This window comes from Leptidea sinapis, chromosome 21, assembly GCF_905404315.1.
Source record: "Leptidea sinapis chromosome 21, ilLepSina1.1, whole genome shotgun sequence".
Lineage (NCBI taxonomy): Eukaryota > Metazoa > Arthropoda > Insecta > Lepidoptera > Pieridae > Leptidea > Leptidea sinapis.
Genome location: NC_066285.1, coordinates 3,419,288 through 3,442,496, shown reverse-complemented (window position 1 = coordinate 3,442,496; position 23,209 = coordinate 3,419,288). Strand labels below are relative to the sequence as shown.

Genomic DNA, 23,209 nt, shown 5'->3' with positions numbered 1-23,209 from the left:
AATTACAATAGAAGTTTCTTAAAAAGAATGATGCGAGCAACCACCATTACGTGTCTATAATATCAATGTGACAGATCCAACCACAACATTGTGGGTAATGTTAGAAAAATATTGACGCGTTTTGAAGTACCGCCGTGCACGTTTTTAGACGCCTGAACATCTTCCCGGCCGTTAAATGTCTCTGAATTTTAACTCTCGATGAGTTCCTCCGCGGCTAGTAAGGGCCTCCGGTAACATCCATGGGTAGTTTGAACGTCAGCTACACGGCTTACGCCATCAGGGCCAGGATAGAGTTTGATGATGCGGCCCATACGCCAGCAAAGTGGTGGCAGGTTGTCCTCCTTTAGCAATACTAGATCACCAACATTCAGGGAAGAGTCATTAGTCCTCCATTTTGATCTTTGTTGGAGTTTGGACAAATATTCTTTCTGCCATCTACGTCAAAAATCTGCTGGATTTGTTTTATCCGATGGTATCTCTTCAATTAAGAGGCCTTGCAATCTTCTAAGCTCGGTGAAGGTAACGCAATCAGCGGGCGTCCAAGCAGGAAGTGAGGGGTAAGGAAAAGAGTCGACGACTGTCTTGTAGAGGCGAGCGGCCACCATTACGTGTCTATAAAATCAATGTGACAGATCCAACCACAACATTGTCGGTAATGTTAGAAAAATATTGACGCGTTTTGACGTACCGCCGTGCACGTTTTTAGACGCCTGAACAAAAGGTATTACGGTAAAGGTTGGATTAACCATTTATATTGATTGATGTTATTTGTTGTAGGTACAGCTACAACTTCAAAGAAAAATTAAAAAAATAATTGTTTCCAGCAACATTCAATAAAATGTTGTATAAAAATATTTCAAAAACGACTGTAGCACTCCCTTTATATTACGTTTCTAGTGTCACATTTTTTCAGTTTGATCACGCAGCAAAATCCCCATCTCCTCCAAACCTTTCGTAAGGAATTTCATTCCAAAAATTGGGTTGGAAATTTTGTGCGAGGTTAAATTCTATTTTTAACCTAAATCGCTTTGGTTTTTCTTGCTGACCGTACTTCCTACAGCTGTTATTCAAGCCAGGTCCCGTGTTAATTTGACAGACTTTTGTATTCCGTGATATATTATACACCTATGATTTCGATAAGGATATGATAATATTGAAACAGAATTAGAATATATTTAAAGGATATCAAGACAAACAATATTATCATATAATTATATTGTTGTTAGTAGGCTGCCCAACGAAGATGAAGCAATAATCCATGACTAGAAGAACTTGTATCCGAGTCAATAACTTAATAAAATTAAAAAGATAACTGTCTGATAAATTTAAAAATTTAATGTAACGTACAGTAACTATTGATAATAGTCTGCATTTTCAAAACTTGCTCAAAAAGTCTAATCTTAAAACCTGAGAATATTTAAAAAAAACCGTAGCATTGGCTCGTTAGATTAAATGATAATATTTCCTCTGACCATTCGTGTGTAATTTGTATAGATTACGTGTCTATAGTTAATTAGGCTTCTACATAAAAACTTGTTTATAATTCTGTACCTAGCGATTGTGTTCATATTTCATATTATGTATTCAGCACTAGAGGACGAAGTAAAAGAAATCGAAACCAAAATATTAAATCACGAAGCTTATGCAAAACCGTAAGTTATTATCAAAAACATTTACAAGACATAACTTTTTTTTACGTTACTGTAATTGTATTAACTATTTCAATTGTAGATATAAATGGTCACCACGAGACTTCGAGCTTGGTGTACCACTAGGACAAGGAAAGTTCGGTCGTGTTCACGTTGCAAGGGAAAAGAAGACTGGTATTCTTGTAGCGATAAAAGCACTTTTCAAATCTCAAATACAACAGTCTAGATGTGAAAGACAAGTTTTAAGAGAAATTGAAATTCAATCTCATCTGAAGTAAGTGCAGTGGTATAATACCTAACTATATTTAATATTATAGAATAAAAATCAAGTAACACACTAAACTCATATTCCTGACCTATTTTTATGGGTTGTCTATCAGAGACTCTATCTATACATAAATTATCTAAGCTGACCTGTTATAATCAATGAGCATTCAGTGGTTTCATTACTGAACAGTAAATAATAGCTACACTTGTATTTATTTCATTCTTATAATAATTACTTTCATTGTGTCTCTGCACATTTAATATTCTGTACAAAAATGCATTTTGTTGTGTTAAATTCCCAAGAATTGATACATGTTATTATTAATTCAGGCATCCTCATATTCTACGATTGCTAACATGGTTTCATGATGAGAAACGAATTTTCCTTGTGCTGGAATTTGCAGCTGGTGGTGAACTGTACAAACAAATAACTAGTGCTCCAAACCATCGTTTGACTGAAAGTGTAGCAGCAAAGTATATTTACCAGGTCTGTTTTTTTTGGTTTAAGCTTTGTGTCTCATTTCTCTACAGATCTTGCCAATTGCCATTGTTTCTGCAGTGATTACTGGTAGGCTCAAAAGCCTAATAAACATTATATTATGTTTGACTTGGGCATTATTCATTTTCCTAAGGATTCCAATTTTTGGTGATCTGTTCTATCTTGTGTATGGTGAATGGAGGTTGAATTGGTGTCCATGCAAGACTTGACCACATTTTAAACCCTTGCACATCTTAAAACTTTATTGCATTATTGAGTGGACTTATGCTAAGGTTACTCAAACTTTGGCAGTACCATATAAAATAGGTTTTCCTGGTATAATATAAATGAAAATTGTAGTTTATATTATGTGTGTTATAAAAAAAAATATGATTTAATATTTAATAATATATTTACTGAGACAATAAACTTTACTGTTTGCACATAAATATATTTAAGCATTGTTATGGCAATTACATAATTCTATATATATATAAATTCATGAAAATAATTAGTTCTTATTTGTAGGTGGCAGATGCAGTTGAATATTGTCACAAACATCATGTTATACACAGGGATATAAAACCAGAGAATATATTATTAGCATTGAATGGAGATTTAAAATTAGCTGACTTTGGGTGGTCAGTGCATGCACCTTCGGAAAAGTAAAACCAACATTAAATCAATTTTTTTATGATTAATTATAAGTTGGAGAAAAAAAATTCTTCATATAAAATGATATGAAAACTCAAGACATTTTTTTTTAAGTTTATTTACAGTTTTGTGCCTTTTTATTTGAGGACCATTGCTATCCTGAAGTTAGTTTCATGATCCATATAAAAAAAAGGCTGCAAGTAGTTTTGGTAGCTCTTGATGTTAATCATGGCATGGTAAAGGAGCCCCCTTTCTGTTACCACAATTAGACCACTTAGTTGGCTCCATTTTGCATTTGATGTAAATCATACACTCAGTAAGGAATTCTGAAGGGACAAACAGGTGAAAATCTGAAGTTGAAATGTCAGGGCTATGTGGTGGATGCTTTAACACCTCCCAGCCAAAGTGCCTTTTGGTAAAAAGAGTACATCACTCATTAGATTCAGTGAGCTTGTATGGCACTAAAATATCAAACATTGTGTTTACCAAGCTCTTTTCAAATGGTTCAAAATAGTTTTCCCAGTCATTCAGCTGTGTCATTAATCTTGTTTTATTTTTTCAAAAATGGCCTCCATTTTAGCAGTGACAGGGTGGCCAAAGTGCATCTTTAACACCAAAATTACCAGATGGAAAACACTTAAACAAACTTTGTGCTACTCTTACTCACACTGCTTTTGGTCCATAAAGTAACAAATTTTATTAGTAAATTGTGTTGCATATGCTCTACATATGCAAAAAGACTTTCCCTGACCTTATAGTAGGCATTCATGAATGTGAAATTAACTAAAGAATAAACATCCTATCTCGGTGATTCCAGTTTAATTTGATGTGGGCATTTTAAAGCTCCTATGATTAATATAACCTGTACCATTATAAGTATAGAAAGTCTCCAAAACCCTATCCCTTGAAGTTAAAATCAATCATGTCACCCATCATACGTAAGTGCCAAGCATTGAAATTGGCGCCAAAAATCCACCATTTTGTTTTTTATTTATTTATTTTGATATACCTAGTGTCACTGTCACAGGAAATAGGAATCTAAACACCTCTCAAGCTAAAATCCATCAATGGTTCAGGCGAGCATGCCTAACATTGAAATTGGCAATGAAAATCTGCCATTGTGTTTTTATTATTTTAATGTGTGACTAGAGAACCATAGGAAATATAATTCTAACGACACCCCTGAAGCTAAAATCCATGAAGCCCTTTAGCTGCCAAGTGTGCCAAACAATTATACATACATACATTTATACTATCTATATGTATATATTATCTTGAAACATATAACCCTCCTTCTGGCAGTCAGGTAAAAATAAGAAACTGATAGTTTTTGTAACATAGAATGATTTTAACTGGAGCATGTTTTTTGGCAGAGTGATAACTATATAGGTAATGACTTAAATGATCATCCAAATATTAAGTGATTGTTCTCTTAGATGATCTCTGATGCTGAGAGTTATTCTCTGTTTGCTGTTTTCATATATCTATTATATTAATAGTAAAACACATTCCAATAAATAATTACAGGAATAAATGGTTAATTTGTTATAACATTCATTTTATTGTAGGAGAAAAACAATGTGTGGTACTCTGGACTATCTACCACCAGAAATGATAAAAAGGGAAGTATATGATGTAACAGTGGACCAGTGGTGTTTAGGTATCTTGTTGTACGAGTTCTTGGTGGGGCAACCACCGTTTGAGAGTGAAGCGCAAGACAGAACAAAAGAAAGGATATTGGCGTTAGACCTTAGTTACCCGTCCTTTGTGTCAGAGGGTGCTAGAGATCTCATTTCTCATGTAAGTTTAAATATTATTTTTATTTTAGATGTACTGAGAGGACATCAAGCATGTTGAAACCTTTTTTAAAATCAATTTCCTTTCCCATAATTTGTGTTTCATCTTCTTAGACCAATTAGGTCTAGGAAAGATGCTGAAGCCAAGAATTTCAATCCATTTCAGAATAAACATTCTGCACCGAGCACAGATGCTCGCTTGATTTGGTATCAAATACACTTTATTGTTTTTGGAAATAGATTGAAATCTATTATGAAAATAGAAAACCACGTCGCCCAGGCCGTAAAAAGAGTAATGGGAGTCCCATTCTTAAAAGTGTTGCTAACAACACTTTTAAGGCCACTAAAACCTTTTCAATGTAGCAGTCTCTCTCCTATGACGACAGACTCGCTCACACAATCTCTCCTATTACGACAGACTCACTCACACAATCTCTCCTATGACGACAGACTCACTCACACAAAAAACCGGCTTAAAATTGCAGTATAGTGTCACCATGTTTCACATCGGTTAGTGTCAAGAACCAGCCATCCCTCCCCCAACCAAGATATATTGGGTACTTCCTTCAACAAAAGGACAGAGACAGTTTCTTCTACATATCAATGATATGTTGGATGTGTCCAACATGCAAATTATGCAGATGACAGTATCCACTCTTTGAGAGCACTCCCCTTAATGCTCACTTTGTATCGGAATACTTGGTCTCATAGATCATCAATTGATGATGAAAGCCAAATTGTCCGTTTCAAAGAAACTGGGAGTCATAAATAAAGCTAGAAAAAACTTCATAGCTGAAAAACCCTAAAACTGTAAACCTAAACCAATGTTAATAATTATTTTGTGTTAAAATAGGCATTTTCTTTGCAGCTCCTGCAAACCACAGGCAAGTATAGATTGTCATTAGATGGTGTAAAGAAACATTATTGGGTACAAAAATTCTACAAAAAGGACTAAAAATATGACTCTTTAGTAGACATACATACTTATGACTTACTAGTTATTTCTTTAAATTAAATTACATAAATAATTTTATGCTATGTATTTTATCATTTATATGTTATAAATGGCTTATTCTGTTTAATAACAATCAAGAACACATAATTGCTAAGTATATAAATACTGCTGAAAGAATAGTGACAGTAACTAGTATACTCTCAATCTTACTTTGTAAAATATAGGTAATAAAATTGTAATTTAACATAACAGTTTTATTTTCCTCTATACCCCTCCAAAATTCACAAACACATCAAAAGAATTACAAAGTATATCCATATTTTGTAATCCATTTCAATCCTTCCTTGGTGTTCCCTGCAGGTTTGTACTCCAATGCAACCCAGTCTTTGTAACCAGAGCTTTCTAAATGCTTCAAGATGTATTCATAATTTATTTCACCAAGAACATCTGGCTCATTTCGGCTTGGAACCTGGGCTATCTAAAAGAACATAAATAGAGACTTAGCTAATTTATCATATTTATGTGAAAGCTGCAGACATTATATAATGGCAAGTTTAAAAATAAAAGTATCTAGAATAGACTATATTGTTAAAATTATATACATACTTAACCTGGGCTATCTAAAAGAACATAAATAAAGACTTAGCTAATTTATCATATTTATGTGAAAGCTGCAGACATTATATTATGGCAAGTTTAAAAATAAAAGTATCTAGAATAGACTATATTGTTTAAATTATATACATACTGAAACATAATAGAATTCATCCGCAAAAAAAAATCATATTCATCTTGTAAGTGTTTGCATCTACCAGGTCTTGAAACCCAGGCCCTTAGCTAGGTCAAGGATATTAACCACTAGAGTATGCCTGTATATTGCTATTTAAATATAATTATGATATACATATTATACAGTTAAATAATCACTTGCTCAACACATTTTAACACAAGACACACTTTCATAATTATTAAAACTTAGAAGTGAAAAAACATTAGTACGTGTTTATTTATACACTACTAGCTGACTCGACAGACATTGTTCTGTGCATAATAAATAAAATACTGTTCTATATTATTATGTATAGAACCTACAATTCTATTCTATTCTTCCTACTGTGGCTTCTGTGGAAGACACACCGCAGATTTGCCAGTATCACGTTAAAGTAGACTACCAAGCTATGAGTATGTGTCTCCAAGTTTAACGGTAATGATCCGTGTTAAGATTACATAAAGTTTTATTTTCTTATAATATCTGAAACAAATAATAAACATGCTATTACACTATAAAGGACTTACACAGATAGAATTACTTAAATTATTAATTAATATAAGTACCTAATGATATTTACAACTTAATCTTATTTATTTTAATATATTTACACAAAATATTTACAAAAGGAGTGTAAACTAGGGAGAGGAGACATTTAATGGAGGTTGGACGGATGACTTCAGCAGGTATATAATTGTACAGAGAAGATTGCATTAAGGGACAACTGAAGAACAAATGATCCATGCTTCCATCATCAAGGCCACAATCACATAGGGAATGATCTCTTATTCTAAGTTTAGCCAGAAAAACTGGAGTGCAGGCGTGGTTTAAACGTAAGCGGCATATAGTCGAGATTATTGTTTTACTATGTATCCTACATTTTGAGAACCAAGGTATGGTATGGTATAGGGGCTCCTGTTTCCGCAATTAAACCACTAGCATGTGTCCATTTTGCGTGCAGTAATGGCCGGTTACTCCAACCAGCCCAGCTCCTTCCAGAAGTTCAGAACATTCCTGGGGTGTTCATAGACTTCTTGGAGCGACCTCGTATTGGTTAAGGTTTTTGCCCGTTGGTTGGCCACCCCCGCAACCAAGGTTTTTGAGGAATTTCTGGTTGGAGTTCTCCATAAATCTGCATTTTCATTACCAGAGATGCCCATGTGACCTGGAATCCAAGCTAAAACTATGTTAATTTTGAGTTCATAGCACTCTTTCAAAGTTTCTCTTATTTTGAGAATAATGGGAAACTGACTTTTTGACTTAAACGGAATTGAGAGAATTGATTGGAGGCAACTTTTAGAGTCTGAAAGGATAATAGAATTGTTCATGTTGTGAGACTTAACAAATAGAATAGCTTCAAGTATGGCGATTGATTCCCCTGTAAACACAGAAGTGGTAGGTGGGCAGCTGTAACTCAGTATAATTCTTGTTGAGGGAATCCATACTGCAGCCCCAACCGGACTCATGTCTGTTTTTGAAGCATCCGTGTAGATTTTATACCAATGTCGAAAATCTCAGTCCATTATATGAGAAAAAAATTATTTGCTTCTATAGAAAACTTATCAACACCTAAGTCTAAAATTACTGAGGGTTGGAAAGTAAGAGCATTGAAAGGCACAGAAAATAAAGGCAATTTAGAATATTGAAAGAGAGGGTTAGAGAGCTGAGAAAATAAAAGGTAACTATTTATCACGCAAGGTCTTTTGTCTTCAGGTACAATATTATTATCATTGTATAAAACAGATAATTGTTCTAATTTTTGGAGTAAGGGATGAGCTCGGCAGCCAGCTAGTTAAAAGAAAAATTTATTGGCAAGGAATTGTCTACGTAGTGAGAGGGGAGGATCCACACATTCTACTTGCATTGCATTAATAGGACTGGATTTCATAGCTCCCAATACTATGCGTAAACATTTAGCCTGAATTCTGTCCAATTAATTCAGACCTGCTTTGTTTCCTGGGATTAAAAAAATTGTGCCATAATCTAAATGTGTGCGAATTATGGCATTGTATAATAGTTATTGAGTTAAGGGGTGAGCTCCCCACCAGACAATGAGCGAAGAATATTAATATTTTTCTCACATTTCTGTGACACAATCAAAATGCTTGATACCTGATAATTTGTGATCTAACCAAATACCTAGAAACTTAACATTATGAACAACTGGTAGTTCAACATTATATTAATAGTAGATTTTAATTTTAATAGGATGAAGAATTCTGTTATTTGTGAATAAAACTACTTTGCTTTTAGATGTTGATAGAGATAGTCCATATTGCATTAAGTATTCAGCAAGATAATCAAGGGCATTATTTAAATGATTAGATGAATCTTGTATAGACTTGACAGAAGAATACAGGACAATGTCATCTGCATATTGCAATATCTGACAGAAAGGTGTTACGGTAGTATTGATGTCGTGGGTATACAGATTATATAGAAGGGGACTAAGGACTGAGCCTTGAGTTAAACCTTTCCAAACTGACTTAGGAGGGAGGTAAGAGGATGGACCTTTAATAGTGATGGTTCTCTCCATCAACATGTTACATATGAAACGAGATAACTTCACGGGGATACTCAGCTGGTTGAGTTTACTCCTGAGTAGAGGAAGTGAAACGTTATCATATGCAGATTCTATGTCAAGGAAAACTCCCAAGAGATGTTCTTTTCTGAGGAGTGCTATTCTAATGTCAGTTGTAAGGATACCCAGGCTATCTAGGGAGCTCTTGCCCTTTCTGAAACCATAACTTGTTCCCAGACATTTGAGGATGGAGTGCTAGGTTTTAAATTCTGGCAAAAATTAATCCAACCTTCATTTTTCTAAATAAATGGGCAGCCTTGGCCGCCACTTTTTTATTATAAATAAAGTTCGACATAGACATGTTTCTAATGTAATTTTTTTCCGCTAATTTCCTTTCTTTACCTGCAGCAGTGCACTCCCACCAAGGACTTGAAATCTTATTTAAACCAGGTTTTTTTAAAGGGAAGTTGTTGTCAGCACAAGTAATCATATCTACTGCATTAAAATGATTAGTGACTGGAAACTCAGCAATTTTTTTATCTAGACACGAAGAATATTTAAGCCAATTTGCATCAAGTAATCTATATTTAAGAGATGGGGAAAATTTTTGGGGTGGAATTACTTTGTCAGGGATAGAGATGATGATAGGAAAATGGTCACTACCATGGGAGTTATGTAAGATGTTCCAAGAAAGGAGAGGAGCCAGACACGGAGAACATAAGGCGAGATCAACCGCACTTTTGGGATTCTGAGAAGGTGAAACCCTGCGGGTTGGAGAGCCATCATTAATAATGCAGAGATTGATCTCATCAATCCAACAGAGAAAGGGCAAAATAGTCAGTGTGACTTGAACCCCATGAAGGATGATGAGCATTAAAGTCTCTCATTATAATAATAGGAGGGGGAATAGAAGATAGCAAAAGGAGAATATCTGCAATCATAGTTGACTGAGGATGAGGCACATATATTGATACCAAGGAGATGTTCATTACCTTTGCTGCAACAATATTTATACCAGGATTCGGATTAGGAAGGATAATTGGGGAAAAGGGAAGGGTGCGTCTTATAAATAAGGCGCAGACCGCACCAACACTTTCTGCTCTATCATCCCTAAGGCACATATAGCCGGGGACCCTGAAGTGAGCTCCAGGGACCAGTGTTATATGAGATAGAGCAGAGTATCAGCAGTAGACTATGAGCAAATCAGTGCATTCACCATTATTTAATATAAGAAAACAATTTTATAAATTAATTACAACTTTTTATAAGCATGACAACGTAATAACTGCTTTGTAGTCATAGTAACCAAAAGTCACTAATTTCTTCTTCTATGAGTAAGACCTCTATGATACTCCCCCTCACGATGAGCTTCAGGTCTGAGTGACGCCTATCATCTTTAGAAGCTTTAACAATCTTGGCTGTGGTATTGCCTTTGTAAAAAGGTCTGCCTCCATATGCTCTGTGTCCTTGTAACGGATGGTCACTAATTTCTTCTGGACACAATCCCGTATAAAATGTTCCTTTATGCTGATATGTTTCGATCTCTTACCAGTCATTTGATTGTTTACTAACATCTGTGCAGCCAAATTATCATTATAGATCGTAACAGTTTGTTGAAAAACTCCAATATCTTCCAACAGATATTTCAAGTGTAAAGCTTCCTTCGTTGCTTCTGTCATCGCCATATATTCGGCTTCTGCTGTTGACAAAGCCACTGTTCTTTGTTTCTTTGATGCATAACTGATAAGGCCACCACCATACTTAAAAATATAACCGGTATATGAACGACGGTCAACGGTACATGCCGCCCAGTCAGCGTCAGCCATGCCTGTTAGTGCCATTCCTGATTGTTTATATCTGATGGTTACATTCTTCGTTCCTTTTAAATAACGAATCACCCTTTTTGCAGCATGCCAATGTGTATTATCAAAACATGTATTATATTGGCTCAAATAACTAACAGCAAACATTATCTCTGGTCTTGTGGCTACAGCGAGGTACATTAGAGATCCAATTAACATTTGGTATGGTATATTCTCCATCTCTGTGAGTCCATTACCCTTCTCCAGTTTCAGACCAGTCTCCATGGGCGTTGACACTGGCTTACATTCAGCCATGTTGAACTTATTTATTAAATTTTCAATATAATTCTCCTGTGACAATGTTATTTCTCCCCCTACATGGGAGAATTGTATGCCCAGGCAATGATGGAGCGAACCCATATCTCGTAACTCAAAAACTTTTTGCAGTTTTGTTTTGACTTCTCGTAACAACATTTCTGATTTATATGCTAGTATTAAGTCATCCACATAAATGTTTGCAAACAGCTTTTCTCCTCCTTTTTCTAATATATACAAGCAAGGATCCGCTGAAGAATTCTTAAATCCGATTTCCAACAATTTCTCATGTAACTTTAAGAACCATTGTCTTCCTGCTTGTTTCAAACCATATATGGCTTTGTTTAGTTGACATATCCCATTATTTTTATATCTAAAAGCATTTCTTTTGCTTTTTTAATCAACTCTATGTCTTTTCCATGTGTAATTATGTATTTAAAATATTTATCCAGATTTTTCGGCTTCTTCATATAAATTTGTTCATCTAAATCGCCGTTTAAAAATGCAGTACACACGTCTAGTTGGGATAACTTAAATTTATTTTCAATTGCATGTGCAATAAGTATTCTAAGAGTACTCATTTTTGCAACAGGTGCAAATGTTTCAGTGTAATCAATTCCTTCTTTCTGATTAAACCCACGCGCCACAAGTCGTGCTTTTCGTCTATCTATTTCTCCCATTGCATTATATTTATATTTTAAAATCATTTTACTATCAATCAAATTTTTGCTTTCGTTCCTGTGTACAATTTTCATAGTATTAAAAATAATACTATGAAAATTGTATTGTAATTGTAATCTTAAAAATAAGATAAGATTCAATCTCGCTTGTTATTGCATCTTCCCATTCATCCATGTTCTCGTCTATTTCACAGAGGAATGATTGTTCAGCATCCATCTCATAATCTTGATGCCATGCTGGTGGTTTTCTCTGTCTTTTATCAGTAGAACTAGTCGGATCTATTTCATCTGTTTCTGTATTTGCGTCAACAAATATTTCATCATTGTTCAATTCCTGGTCAGTTTTATCAATTTCATGTTCTTTCAAATCTTTATTATCTTCTACATTTTCTTTTTCAAGAGAAAATATAATTTCTATTTCCTTTTTATTAACTACATCTTGTTTTTGTTCTCCTTTGATCTCGTTTTCATAAAACATTTTTTCCAGTATTGTGACATCTCTGCTAATCATTACCTGGTCTGTTTTTGGGTTGAAAATCCGGTATGCCTTGTGATTTTCCGAATATCCTGCAAAAATTCCAGGTGTCGCTCTGGCTTCAAATTTTCCATTTTCTTTCCATTTTTATGTACAAACGCCTTACTACTACTTACTATACGTCTTACTGACGGAACTCTCTTTACCCATTTTTCAAATGGAGTCGCGTTATCAATACTTGTGCAAGGACTACGGTTTGCCAAGTAGTTAGCTGTATTAATAGCTTCAGCCCAAAAAACTTCTTTCATATTGGCGTCTATCAACATACATCTAGCTTTATCAAGCAATGTCCTATTTTTTCTTTCTGTTAAACCATTCTGTTCTGGCGTGTATGGTGCGGAAAGTCTCTTTTTGATGCCATTCTCCTTCAAATATTTGTCAAAATTATTGTTAATATATTCTGTCCCATTGTCACTTTGTAAGCATACTATGTTCTTTTTGGTAAATCTTTCAGCCTCATTTTTGAATTCCTTAAATTTTGATAGAGTTTCATCCTTAGTTTTCATTGTATATACTCTTGTATATCTTGAATAATCATCTGTAAATGTGATGAAGTATTTGGAACCCCCTTTCGATGGCTGCCTCATGGAACCACATACATCAGTATGCACAATTTCTAATCTTTCATTTGTACGTTGCTCATTTTTAGATGCATTAAACGGTAGTTTTGTTGCTTTGCCTTTAGCACAGACTTCACAGTCTTTAACTGTGTCACTTTTATTGAATTCTAAGCCTTCCATAATTTTCTTATCAAGTGCTATTCTCATTTGTCCTTCATTTAGGTGTGCTAACTTTCTATGCCATTGCTGGATTTTGCTTGCTTCGCAGTAATTAGCTTTCTCCTCTATGTTTTCTTTAACGTAGTACAAACCGTCTGAATGTCTCTCTGCTTTTAACAGAATTTTATTGTTTCGCATCACGATAGCATTATTTTGTTTAAATAAAACTGTTCCACCTTCGTCTGTTATTTTTCCAACTGACATTAGATTTGTAGTCAGCGATGGTACGTACAAGGCTTCAGTTAGTTTCAGATTTGGTATTTTATAGGTGTAAAGTTTTGCTGGACCTCGTCCTTCGATTTGTGCAAGACAGTTCTCTGATGCTAACCTTAACGTTTTGTTACCAGCTTTGTCCATATTAATGAATCTTTTCAATTCATGACTCATTAGTGACCATCCGTTGTCAAGACACCATTTCTTAATTTTTTCTTTATTATCAGACGTATTTAGGCATGTTTCTTCTAAGCAACATAGACTTGCATTTTTTTTATTAACTCGGTCCACTTTTGACCAGCATTCATGAGCTTTGTGTCCTTTCTTTTTGCATTTAAAACATTTAACAATAAAGTTTTTATTTTTGCCACGTTGTCTACTATACAGCGCCTCTTGTTCAGAGTTTTGTTCACTTGTACTAGCTATATTTTTTCTTGCCTCAGCTTCTTCAATTATCTTTATTTTCAAGTTGTCTGGATCTGGTAGATCATCCCTGGATTCTATTGCAATTCTAAAATTTTCAAAAGATTGAGGTAAGCTGTAAAGCATCATAATACTAAGAAGATCTTTATTAATTGGTATGTCCATATCTGCTAGTTTATCGACGATATCCATAAATTTATTCAAGTGATTGACAATATTATCACCATCTTTCTTTTTCTTCAATATCAACTCTTTTAATAGGCTTGCTTTTCTTGCAGGACCTTTGCTATAATAGATGCTTTCTAGCGTATCCCAGACATCTTTACTTGTTTGACAATTTTTAACTTGTTTTAATTCGCCCGGTGATATTATGAGAAATAGCTCGGCTAATGCTAACTCATCTTTTTCCATATAGTCATTCAATGCATCACCTTCTCGCGTTGGTCTCTTAATTTTATTTGAAACATAGCTCCAAAGGCCAAGTTTTAATAGTACGGCTTTTGCATGGATCCTCCATGTATCGTAGTTTTCTCTTTTCAATTGTTCTATGTGCACGTGATTACTCATTTTTCTCTTTTATTCCCGTTTCTGGGCCCATCACCTGTTATATGAGATAGAGCAGAGTATCAGCAGTAGACTATGAGCAAATCAGTGCATTCACCATTATTTAATATAAGAAAACAATTTTATAAATTAATTACAACTTTTTATAAGCATGACAACGTAATAACTGCTTTGTAGTCATAGTAACCAAAAGTCACTAATTTCTTCTTCTATGAGTAAGACCTCTATGATAACCAGCCATGTCTCAGAGATAGCGATGGCAGAAGGAAGATACTTATTAATTAGGTGTATAAGGCTGGGTTTCTTAGGATGAAAGCTTCTGGTGTTCCATTGAAGAAGAGACACTGGGGCCATTAATTTTGGATAAGATTTGTGATAGTTGATGGGCAACGTTGGACGGTAGGCTAATATTGTTCTTAGTTATCAAAGAGAGTAAGATTGACAAGAGGACCTCCAAGAGCTTATCATCCTGTGATGATGAAGAAGAAGTTACAAGGTGGTTTAGGGCAGAGCCATTCGGGAAGGCTGAAGGTACATCAGCAATGATAGCTTGGTGAGCAGCTCGATCATAAGGTTTACTTAATAGGGGTTTGGAACGTAGGGATGAAAATACAGTTTTCTTATAGCTGACTGTGGGAGAAGGATTTGGTGTCTGGCTCATGTGACTTGTGGAGTAGTTATGGGATACAGAGGGGTTACGGAGAATTTCTGAGTATGGCCTCATCACCTTTGGGCAACGATTTGAAGCCTCCTCATAGGAAATGTTCTCTTGGGACATAATGATTTTAATTGTTTTTCGTCTGCCCTGTTCAGGGCATTCCTTGTTTGTGGCAAAGTGTTGTCCTGAACAATTAATACAAATAGCATCTTTTTCAGATATGTCACATGAGCTGCCAGCATGAGCTTGAGTACATTTGAAACATCTTGGGTTGGATCTGCATACAGTTTTGATGTGGCCAAATCGGCAGCAGTTTAGGCATTGGATTGTAGGGAAGAGGTAGGTTTCAACAGGAAGAGAATTATGGAAGAGGAATATTTTTTCGGGAAGCACTTAACCATGGAATGTTATTACAATTGTTTGAGTAGGTAACCAAGTAACTTTACCTTCCTCAATGACCTTTCTGTTGAATCTGCGAGCTTTTAAAATCTTACCACAACCAGTGGGAAGACTGACTGACTCTACAAACTCATTCATGGATAAGTGCACAGGAACCCGGCGGACTATACCCATCTTGGTTATGTTAAAGTTTGGGATTGTTGCTGTATATTTGTTGGCAGATAATACATGGCTATCTAAAAATTTGTTAGCATCACCAGATTATTTGAATGTTACGGATATTTTATGTCTACCGATTTTTTTGATGCCGTCAGGGCAAATATTTACAATTTTATGCCTATGCAGTAGCTGACCGAATTTAATGGGTTTTATAGTTTGGCCTGAGGAAGGGTCTTCCTCGATACGAGAAACATGGATCATAAATGGTCCTTTGTCAAGATCCGTATATTGTTTACAACCAATAACTAAACTTGGGTCACAATATACATTCTGAATGGAGGCAGAAGCCAGATCCGTGTCAGTAATAGTTTTTTTTGCAGCGTTGTCTGCTGAGTTATCTGTGTGTAAGCGCCGTTTTGATCCGGCGAGTGGGGGAATATCCGAAGGATCCGGAGGTTCCGGGGGAGAAATATCCATTATTAAGTTGTTAGTAAAATGTAAGACGGATGTCTATGTTAATTGTTAATAACTAATCTTATCAAACATAAAAAAGTCCACCACCAAAAAGAGAAAAGGAAACCCCTGAAATCAAATTAACAATAGGCTACGTTACACAAAGCCCTTAAGAAAATGATCACTGAATTTCCGAACTCGACTCGCGCGTGGTAGCTATTCAACCGATTCTACCAGAACCTACAATGAAATTGTATCACAGCAGAACTGTCAAACCGTGCGTCAATAAATTCTCTCATAGAAAATATGTCCATACAAAACAAATATTGGAATTAAAAATAAAAACTATCCTATCTCTCAAGTTGACTTAAGTGCACTCCATGAAAATCCGTTCATTCGTTTAGGAGTCCATTGCGGACAAACAATGTGTCACGTAATTTATATAAATTAAGACTATCAATGATATTATATACAATAAAGAGGTTGATATCGACTAGCGCGCGCAAAATGTTGCAGACAAATTCAGACAATTGTCGTAATTTCATTTAGTCGGCTAATAGCAGCGAGCTAAGCGGAACGTTTTCGTGGCTTGACAATAATAATAATCTAAAATGCCAACCTGTGTGTTAAGAAAATGTAAACACTATGTTTGAAAGATATATAAGAGTGAAGGTATTTCATACCGTACCAAAGTATATAAAAGAACGTCGTATTTGTATTTTATCACGATTTTATTTCTTATTTACAAATAAATCTCGAATTATTAACGTGGTGGTTCGAGCAAGATAGAGATTATGATGTCAACTGCAGCGCGACAAGGACAAATAGTATGTGTCATAGGTTAATCAACCAGAAGTGAAATCGTAGGCAGAATACATAGCGTTCGTAACCACTTGATTGCGGAACTTGAGTTTTCTTGTTAGTTAGTGAGCGTCTTTCTTAAATAATATTATGATGATTATAATAAGTTCTGGCTTTCAAAGTCTTATAATAAAGGTGGTATAGAATGAGATTAGTAATAGCAGGCTATTTGATATTTTATTAGTACTTAATCTTGGAATGTATGTAACGTACCAGGAGGTCTACTCGCAAAATCGACAACGACACATTTGGAACGATACGATAATACTCCGAATATACCGCAACTACCCTGTCCGCTGCGGGATGATCGAGGTAGTATATTTTGGGAAATGATGGAAAAAAGGCGTTGCTACAGTGAATGTAATACGAAATTTAATATTTTTAATAAACAAGTGCGTATAGCTGAACTATCAAACTACAAAAACAAGTTTTAGGGTAGGTAGCGGACATAGACAGTAAGTGCTATGTGCTTGCGTAGGAGTTTTTTCAGTAACACTGCCCTTTCCAAGCAATGGATCATTTTTTGTTTCTCCCATTATCTTATTGTAATAAACCCTCAACAAAAATACATTCATAAATAATATAATATACAAGAAATAATAATTGTAAACTTAAAACTTTTTGGGAGCCGTCGTTAGTAAAATTGTAAAAATGGAACCCTTATTGTTAAGCTTATGAAGAATGAACGAAATAACTTTGTCTGTGGTCCGCAGTGAGAGAAAGAGATGATGATCTACAGTCGTTGCATAAGTTTGTCTCTCTTACTCGAACCATATGCGTTGCGTTTCGAAACCTAAAATGATATGATTTTAGCGGTTTTTTTGCGTAGAAAATACTAAAAATACATTTTAAAATTGCGCTTTATAGCTTCAAATTATAAACCATTACGCCCTTTTTTGTACTTATTAAATAATAGTAATATAAATAAATATTGTACTTTGAATTACAAATTAAATGTTTGCTTATGTGTTTTCGTAAAATAACGAGTTATGAACGCACCTCCATTCATGTTTGATTTGATAGGACCACAGAGTACATTTTTTTAATACGTTTTTGCGAACAGGCTATAGCCCGGGCCCTTACTGCCTCGTCTTTAGTATTTTCATTTTGGTATTTATTATCAGTATTTTGTTTTACAAAAAAGACCAATAAAGTATTCTCATCTCATCTTTAATCAATAAAATTTTCCTTTTCTGTATGTTTTAAGTAGCACCTTTTTTCGAATCGCTCACTTTGACACATAAGCTATCCAGTTTAGGTCGAAATATTACCTCATGGTATGAATGAACGAACTAAATCAGTTTTAATCAGTTGATTTGATGTCAACCTAAATTAGATAGCTCTAATCATGTTGTGGTATGAAATAGCAAAACAGATCATTTTAGGTTGTCAATTGAATTGCAATAAGAGTTCATGGTAGGCCCCCTGTTTCTGAAAACTGAGTCTGAGAAACAAACACATCTTAAGATGGAATGTCATTTATTTGTTATGTGAAAATAATTAATTTTGTCAAGCAACCAAGGATTTTTTTTGTTGATACTCAAGGCCAACCAAAAAACACATGCAAACAAGAATAAACTTTACATGTTCTTGTAAAAGGTTTACAATCCCCGAGCATGGAGGCTGTGCAAGTGAGATGTGAACAGGTTAACATACAAAATTCTTCCTGTTTCATGTCTGGGCTTTAGGTACACATAATATTCATGGTAATATAATAATACCCAGCTTATTATGGGAACAGTGGCTTATTAGGCACTAATATTATTGTTGTAATGCTTATTTCTCCAAAGAATAAATGTACAACATACCTGAACATGTCCAACATATGGCATTAGTTCCTTAATATTGTATGACAGATCTCCAATAATATGTTGCAGGTGAAATATATCTAATTGTAACTTTAAATTCTCACATCCAATTCGCTTGATTATTTCAACAGCTGGAAATTTTTATCATGATTTATGCACTTCAGTCATTTTCTAATTTAAAGTTAGTTACTAAGGTGACATAATATATTTTTTTATAAGGGAAGAGATGAGTAAGATATTCAGCTGATGGTAATTGATACACCCTGCCCATTACAATGCAGTGCCACTCAGGATAATATAATATTGTAAAAGAAATTATTTTATACCTTTTCCATAATCACTTAAAAAGTATTTGGGTACAGTATGTTGGTTTATTGGTTCAATGACACCCAACAGTTCATATTTCTTCAGTTCATTAGCTGCATAATTCAGATTTTTCTCAAAAACCTCCCAATTCTCAGGAGTAACATGGTCCACCTTGCCAGACATGATATGCACTTTTCTTACACCAAGTGCTTTTGCATAATCAATTGTAGTTTTTAAATTTTCTTTGAATTCATTTTCTTTTCCTGGCACAGCTGTTACGCCCAACTCTCCCTTTGCTAGATCACCTAGTAATAACCATTTGATACTTATAATATTCTGTAGCATAAAAAAAATTATATATATCGTTAAGTACATATGCATCACCAATAGGTATGCTTATAAGAACTGGTAGAAAATTTTAATAATAGAATGTTAATAAAATTACATACCTGTTTTCAAATTAATGAGAACTTGTTCAACACCCGCATTTTCCTTAGCTTTTTTTACCTGATCTATACTAAAACCTAAGGGAAAGCCAGTCTCAACGGCCTTAAAACCTGCATCCTTTGCTAAAGCGTACCTTTCTAGTACAGTTGCCCCTTCAGTGAACATAAAAGATAAATTCGCACAAAACTTCATTTTATTCAATTCTTAAATTGCAATAAAATTTTAATCACATACCTACTGTGTATGAAGTTTAAATAACTGTTATGTAAATAGTGAAATGAATATGCTACTACGTTATCGCATATTGTGTGTTTGTTATCCTGTTATCTAACCAAACAGCTACCGTGATTTCAAAACAAACTTATTTTATCATTCAAGGGCAACCTCCAACTTAAGTTCCAACCACAGCTACTATCAAAATCTTGGATGAAGTATTTAGATGGATGTGACAAGCAAATAATTATTAATAATATAACCGACAACCGTGCATGAACGGGATCACAACATAGAAAAACTGAGATGGAAAATGAGCAATTTTATTTCGTTTTATTTAAAGTTATTATTATGGTCTAAAAAAAATTCTACTCCCCAGGAAAAAGGGGGATGTGTTGTTCTTTTGAAGGAACAGTAGTAAAATGAACTGGTGCTCACTAGGGGAGAGCAGGTAGGATTGGTACAGATGGAGAATTCGTACAGTGGTCATATTATTACTATTCAACACACTGATGCGTTTGTATTATATGTATTACTATAAAGACAAACCGCAAGAGGGGGGTGGCAGTACGACTGCGAGCTTCGTTGGAACGAGGCGTAACGTGTTTTCACGCTTCGTAAGTAATTTTTCGATGTACCTTTGTACCTGTTTAATGTTAATTTTTTTGCTCAAATTGTGAAGTAATGTCTTATGGCTCATGAATTGTTGCCTTAGTTTATTAGGTCAGTATTCATTTTGGGCTAACTTGGCCGGTTTGTCAAATATTTGGGTTGGGGCACCTTCGTTCAGTTATGAATGGGGTGGATTCATACTGTACGAATGCTCCCCATTGAGGTCAGATAATGTGATTGCAAAGAATCAAACCGCGAATAGAAGCTATACCTGAAGAAATGGATCCTAATCAACACAGCAGCTGTATCACCCTCTTTGCTGTCAGAACCATTTGCCTTAATTTCATCAGCTATAGGATTAGATACGCCAGCAATTATGTGACCCTAAATTAGACAGAAATGCATGAAAAGAAAGGAACATTACCAGGAAAATCAAGTATATATATATATTGATACACCTGAAAAGAACAGATTGGAAGAAACGGAAAAATCAGAAGAGCTGAAGAAGCACGAGCGTATAAGGAAACAAAGAGCCAGATATACACTTGCTGGCAGAGACAAATATCAAAACTAAAGGAAAGAGGCACAAGAAAACTGTAGAGACTGACAGTGAGGACGAGACTCTTAGAGGTTAAAAAGAAAGTTGTTGTTTTTCCTCACAATAGATGTCTGAAGAGCTTGGATATTTACGATGAAAATCCTGTTACGAGGGAAAACATAAAATAATGCTTTTTACCGGTCAAATTTGAAAAGAAAAAAACGGTTCTACATTATATTGGACGGGTGGTATGATAATAAAGCCACTCTGAATACAAACTTTAATTACCTATACCCTGTGTGTGTACAATGTGCAATAAAAGATCCATTATCTAGTGCCATTTTCTGTTTTGATTTATAAATAGTAAGTAATTTTGTTTGATTATTTAAGGAAATAAGAAAACTTTATAAAAATTGTTATATTATTTTAATTTTATGACAAGTGTTCAATTGTTTAATTTTTGTAACCACTAAAGTGTAGAAAAACAATATTGTTAATTAATACTGCCATTAAGGCCAATTCTGTGTTTATTTTGATCAAAATAAAGCCTTTGCTTAAAAGAAATGGCTTTTTTATTACGTTGTACGGAGGCTCACCACTATGTACGAATGTGCTCCACACCGTGTACGAAGGTACCCCGAAGGCGTAGGGGTTGCATTCGTACAATTTCCATTTTTTGGAAAAAGCACCATATGATACTTCGTATCAACATACAACTATGTATTATTATTGCTTGATATGCTAGTAATATACCAGTAATGACCATAGTCGTAACGAGATTGTTTATGCAATTAATTTGGACTGCGGCTATTTTTGTGAGTATTATAGGGGTTATTATAGCTTTCCAGTAAATCCACAGCCACGGATCGTCGAAAAGTCAAGTGATCTCTCGCCACAATTATTTTTATGTACTTGCCACACGATTTGTTAGTTCATATCCAATGCATGGCATATCAATGAGAAATACCACAGAGAGTATCCTTTTTCATCAATAATTGATCGCTAAATATCCGCAAACCTTAGAACCACACTTGCACCGAATCCTAAGTTTCAGTAGGTACTCCTCTGGAATTTCTGCACCTTGCCTTTGATAGGGATCAAACCACAAAATGTACCTCAAGGTTCCCGTTTTGTTGACACTGCATTGTAATGGGCAGGGCGTATCAATTGACATCAACGTCCTGTCCGTATCGTCCCTTATTGTTATAAAAAAAAACATCTTCTCTAGTACGTTTTTGAGGTATATTATGTAAATTTAAACAAAATGGTCAAATTGTAAGAAGAGGCATTTCGTGAGTACTTATTGCATAATATGTGTATGAACATCCTAAAATATAGTTAAGGGCCGCGATGGCTGGTCCATGCGTCATGCTCGTGAACGGGCGCTGCTTATGGTGGCTGGATGATCCTTTCACTGGGAAGTCTGTTTCATGTTTCTTTATTTCTTTTTTTTTTATTTAATGTTATCATATTTTTTTATAAGTAATAGCTAATAAAATGCTCGCATACCTAATTCCCTTATTTTCTTTACTATGTACTCTATAACTCTTGTATTTTTACTTATTAATTTACATTTTTTTAATCACTTTTTGTGTTTATTTTAAATGTATTTTACAAGTTAAGCATCACAAAATCGTAGAACTAAGAAAACAACGTTGTTGACTCGGCGAAAGTCAAATAATTATCTATCGATTAAACAGAAATAAAGAAATGAGGCATTTAATATTAATGATCCACATTGTTGATGCATATTTATTGCTGTTGTCACACTAAAAAGTAACATTCGAGATTTTGTCGGATGAAATGGGATTATAATAATTGAGGGTTGTGAAAAAAAAACATTTTTTTTAACTTTGTATATCTTTATTCAACGTAACGCATTAGTATAAAATAAGGGTGTTTTTGGTCAGTAAAATCTAAACGTCAATTCTTTATAATTTTTAGTTAATAACGATAACTGTTCGATACGAAATAGGTACAATTTTCGATGCTTAAAATTAAAACACGATAAAATAAAAATTACACGCTAAAGTCTACGTCGGTATTTATCATATCAAGAATACAATCTAAATCAACTGTAGCCTCTAGTATTATTTTTCACACTATTTCAAAAGTTAGGGCTACTTGCAAAACAACTTTAAACATAAATATCATGAGAGTAGGCGTAAATGTTGCCAACTGTAAGTGTGGAATTAAAATACGATAAAAAAAGTTCGCTGAGTATCTTGCGCTTGTTCTTCTCAGGTCTGAGTCACAATATCTTAAAAGTATTTGACGTTCAATAAATGATTTTAAGTCCTATTTTGAATAAAAATATTTGAATTTGAATTTGATGTGGAATAAATCATGTTTACG

General features: G+C 34.5%; 2 protein-coding genes across 6 annotated transcripts; one reads left to right on the top strand and one right to left on the bottom strand.

The window, feature by feature from the left end:
* The first annotated feature begins 1,349 nt into the window (after window positions 1–1,349).
* Window positions 1,350–6,048, top strand: LOC126970532 (aurora kinase B-like). The gene is made up of 6 exons (XM_050816499.1): window positions 1,350–1,652; window positions 1,732–1,923; window positions 2,247–2,403; window positions 2,923–3,059; window positions 4,617–4,848; window positions 5,713–6,048. The coding sequence occupies exons 1-6, from the start codon at window positions 1,579–1,581 to the stop codon at window positions 5,797–5,799; spliced, it is 879 nt and encodes a 292-aa protein (XP_050672456.1). The 5' UTR covers window positions 1,350–1,578; the 3' UTR covers window positions 5,800–6,048.
* Window positions 6,039–19,902, bottom strand: LOC126970513 (putative hydroxypyruvate isomerase). 5 transcript variants are annotated; one of them, XM_050816468.1, is made up of 5 exons: window positions 19,494–19,894; window positions 19,065–19,349; window positions 18,739–18,869; window positions 6,892–7,051; window positions 6,039–6,277 (listed from the first exon to the last, which is right to left on the bottom strand). In XM_050816468.1, the coding sequence occupies exons 1-4, from the start codon at window positions 19,681–19,683 to the stop codon at window positions 7,043–7,045; spliced, it is 615 nt and encodes a 204-aa protein (XP_050672425.1). In that variant the 5' UTR covers window positions 19,684–19,894; the 3' UTR covers window positions 6,039–6,277; window positions 6,892–7,042. The 5 variants fall into 4 exon arrangements, with proteins under 5 accessions (XP_050672425.1, XP_050672422.1, XP_050672420.1 ...); XM_050816465.1 differs by lacking the exon at window positions 6,892–7,051 and having other exon boundaries at window positions 19,494–19,877; XM_050816466.1 differs by lacking the exons at window positions 6,039–6,277; window positions 6,892–7,051 and adding an exon at window positions 7,073–7,733 and having other exon boundaries at window positions 19,494–19,902.
* Between the last annotated feature and the right edge of the window lie 3,307 nt (window positions 19,903–23,209).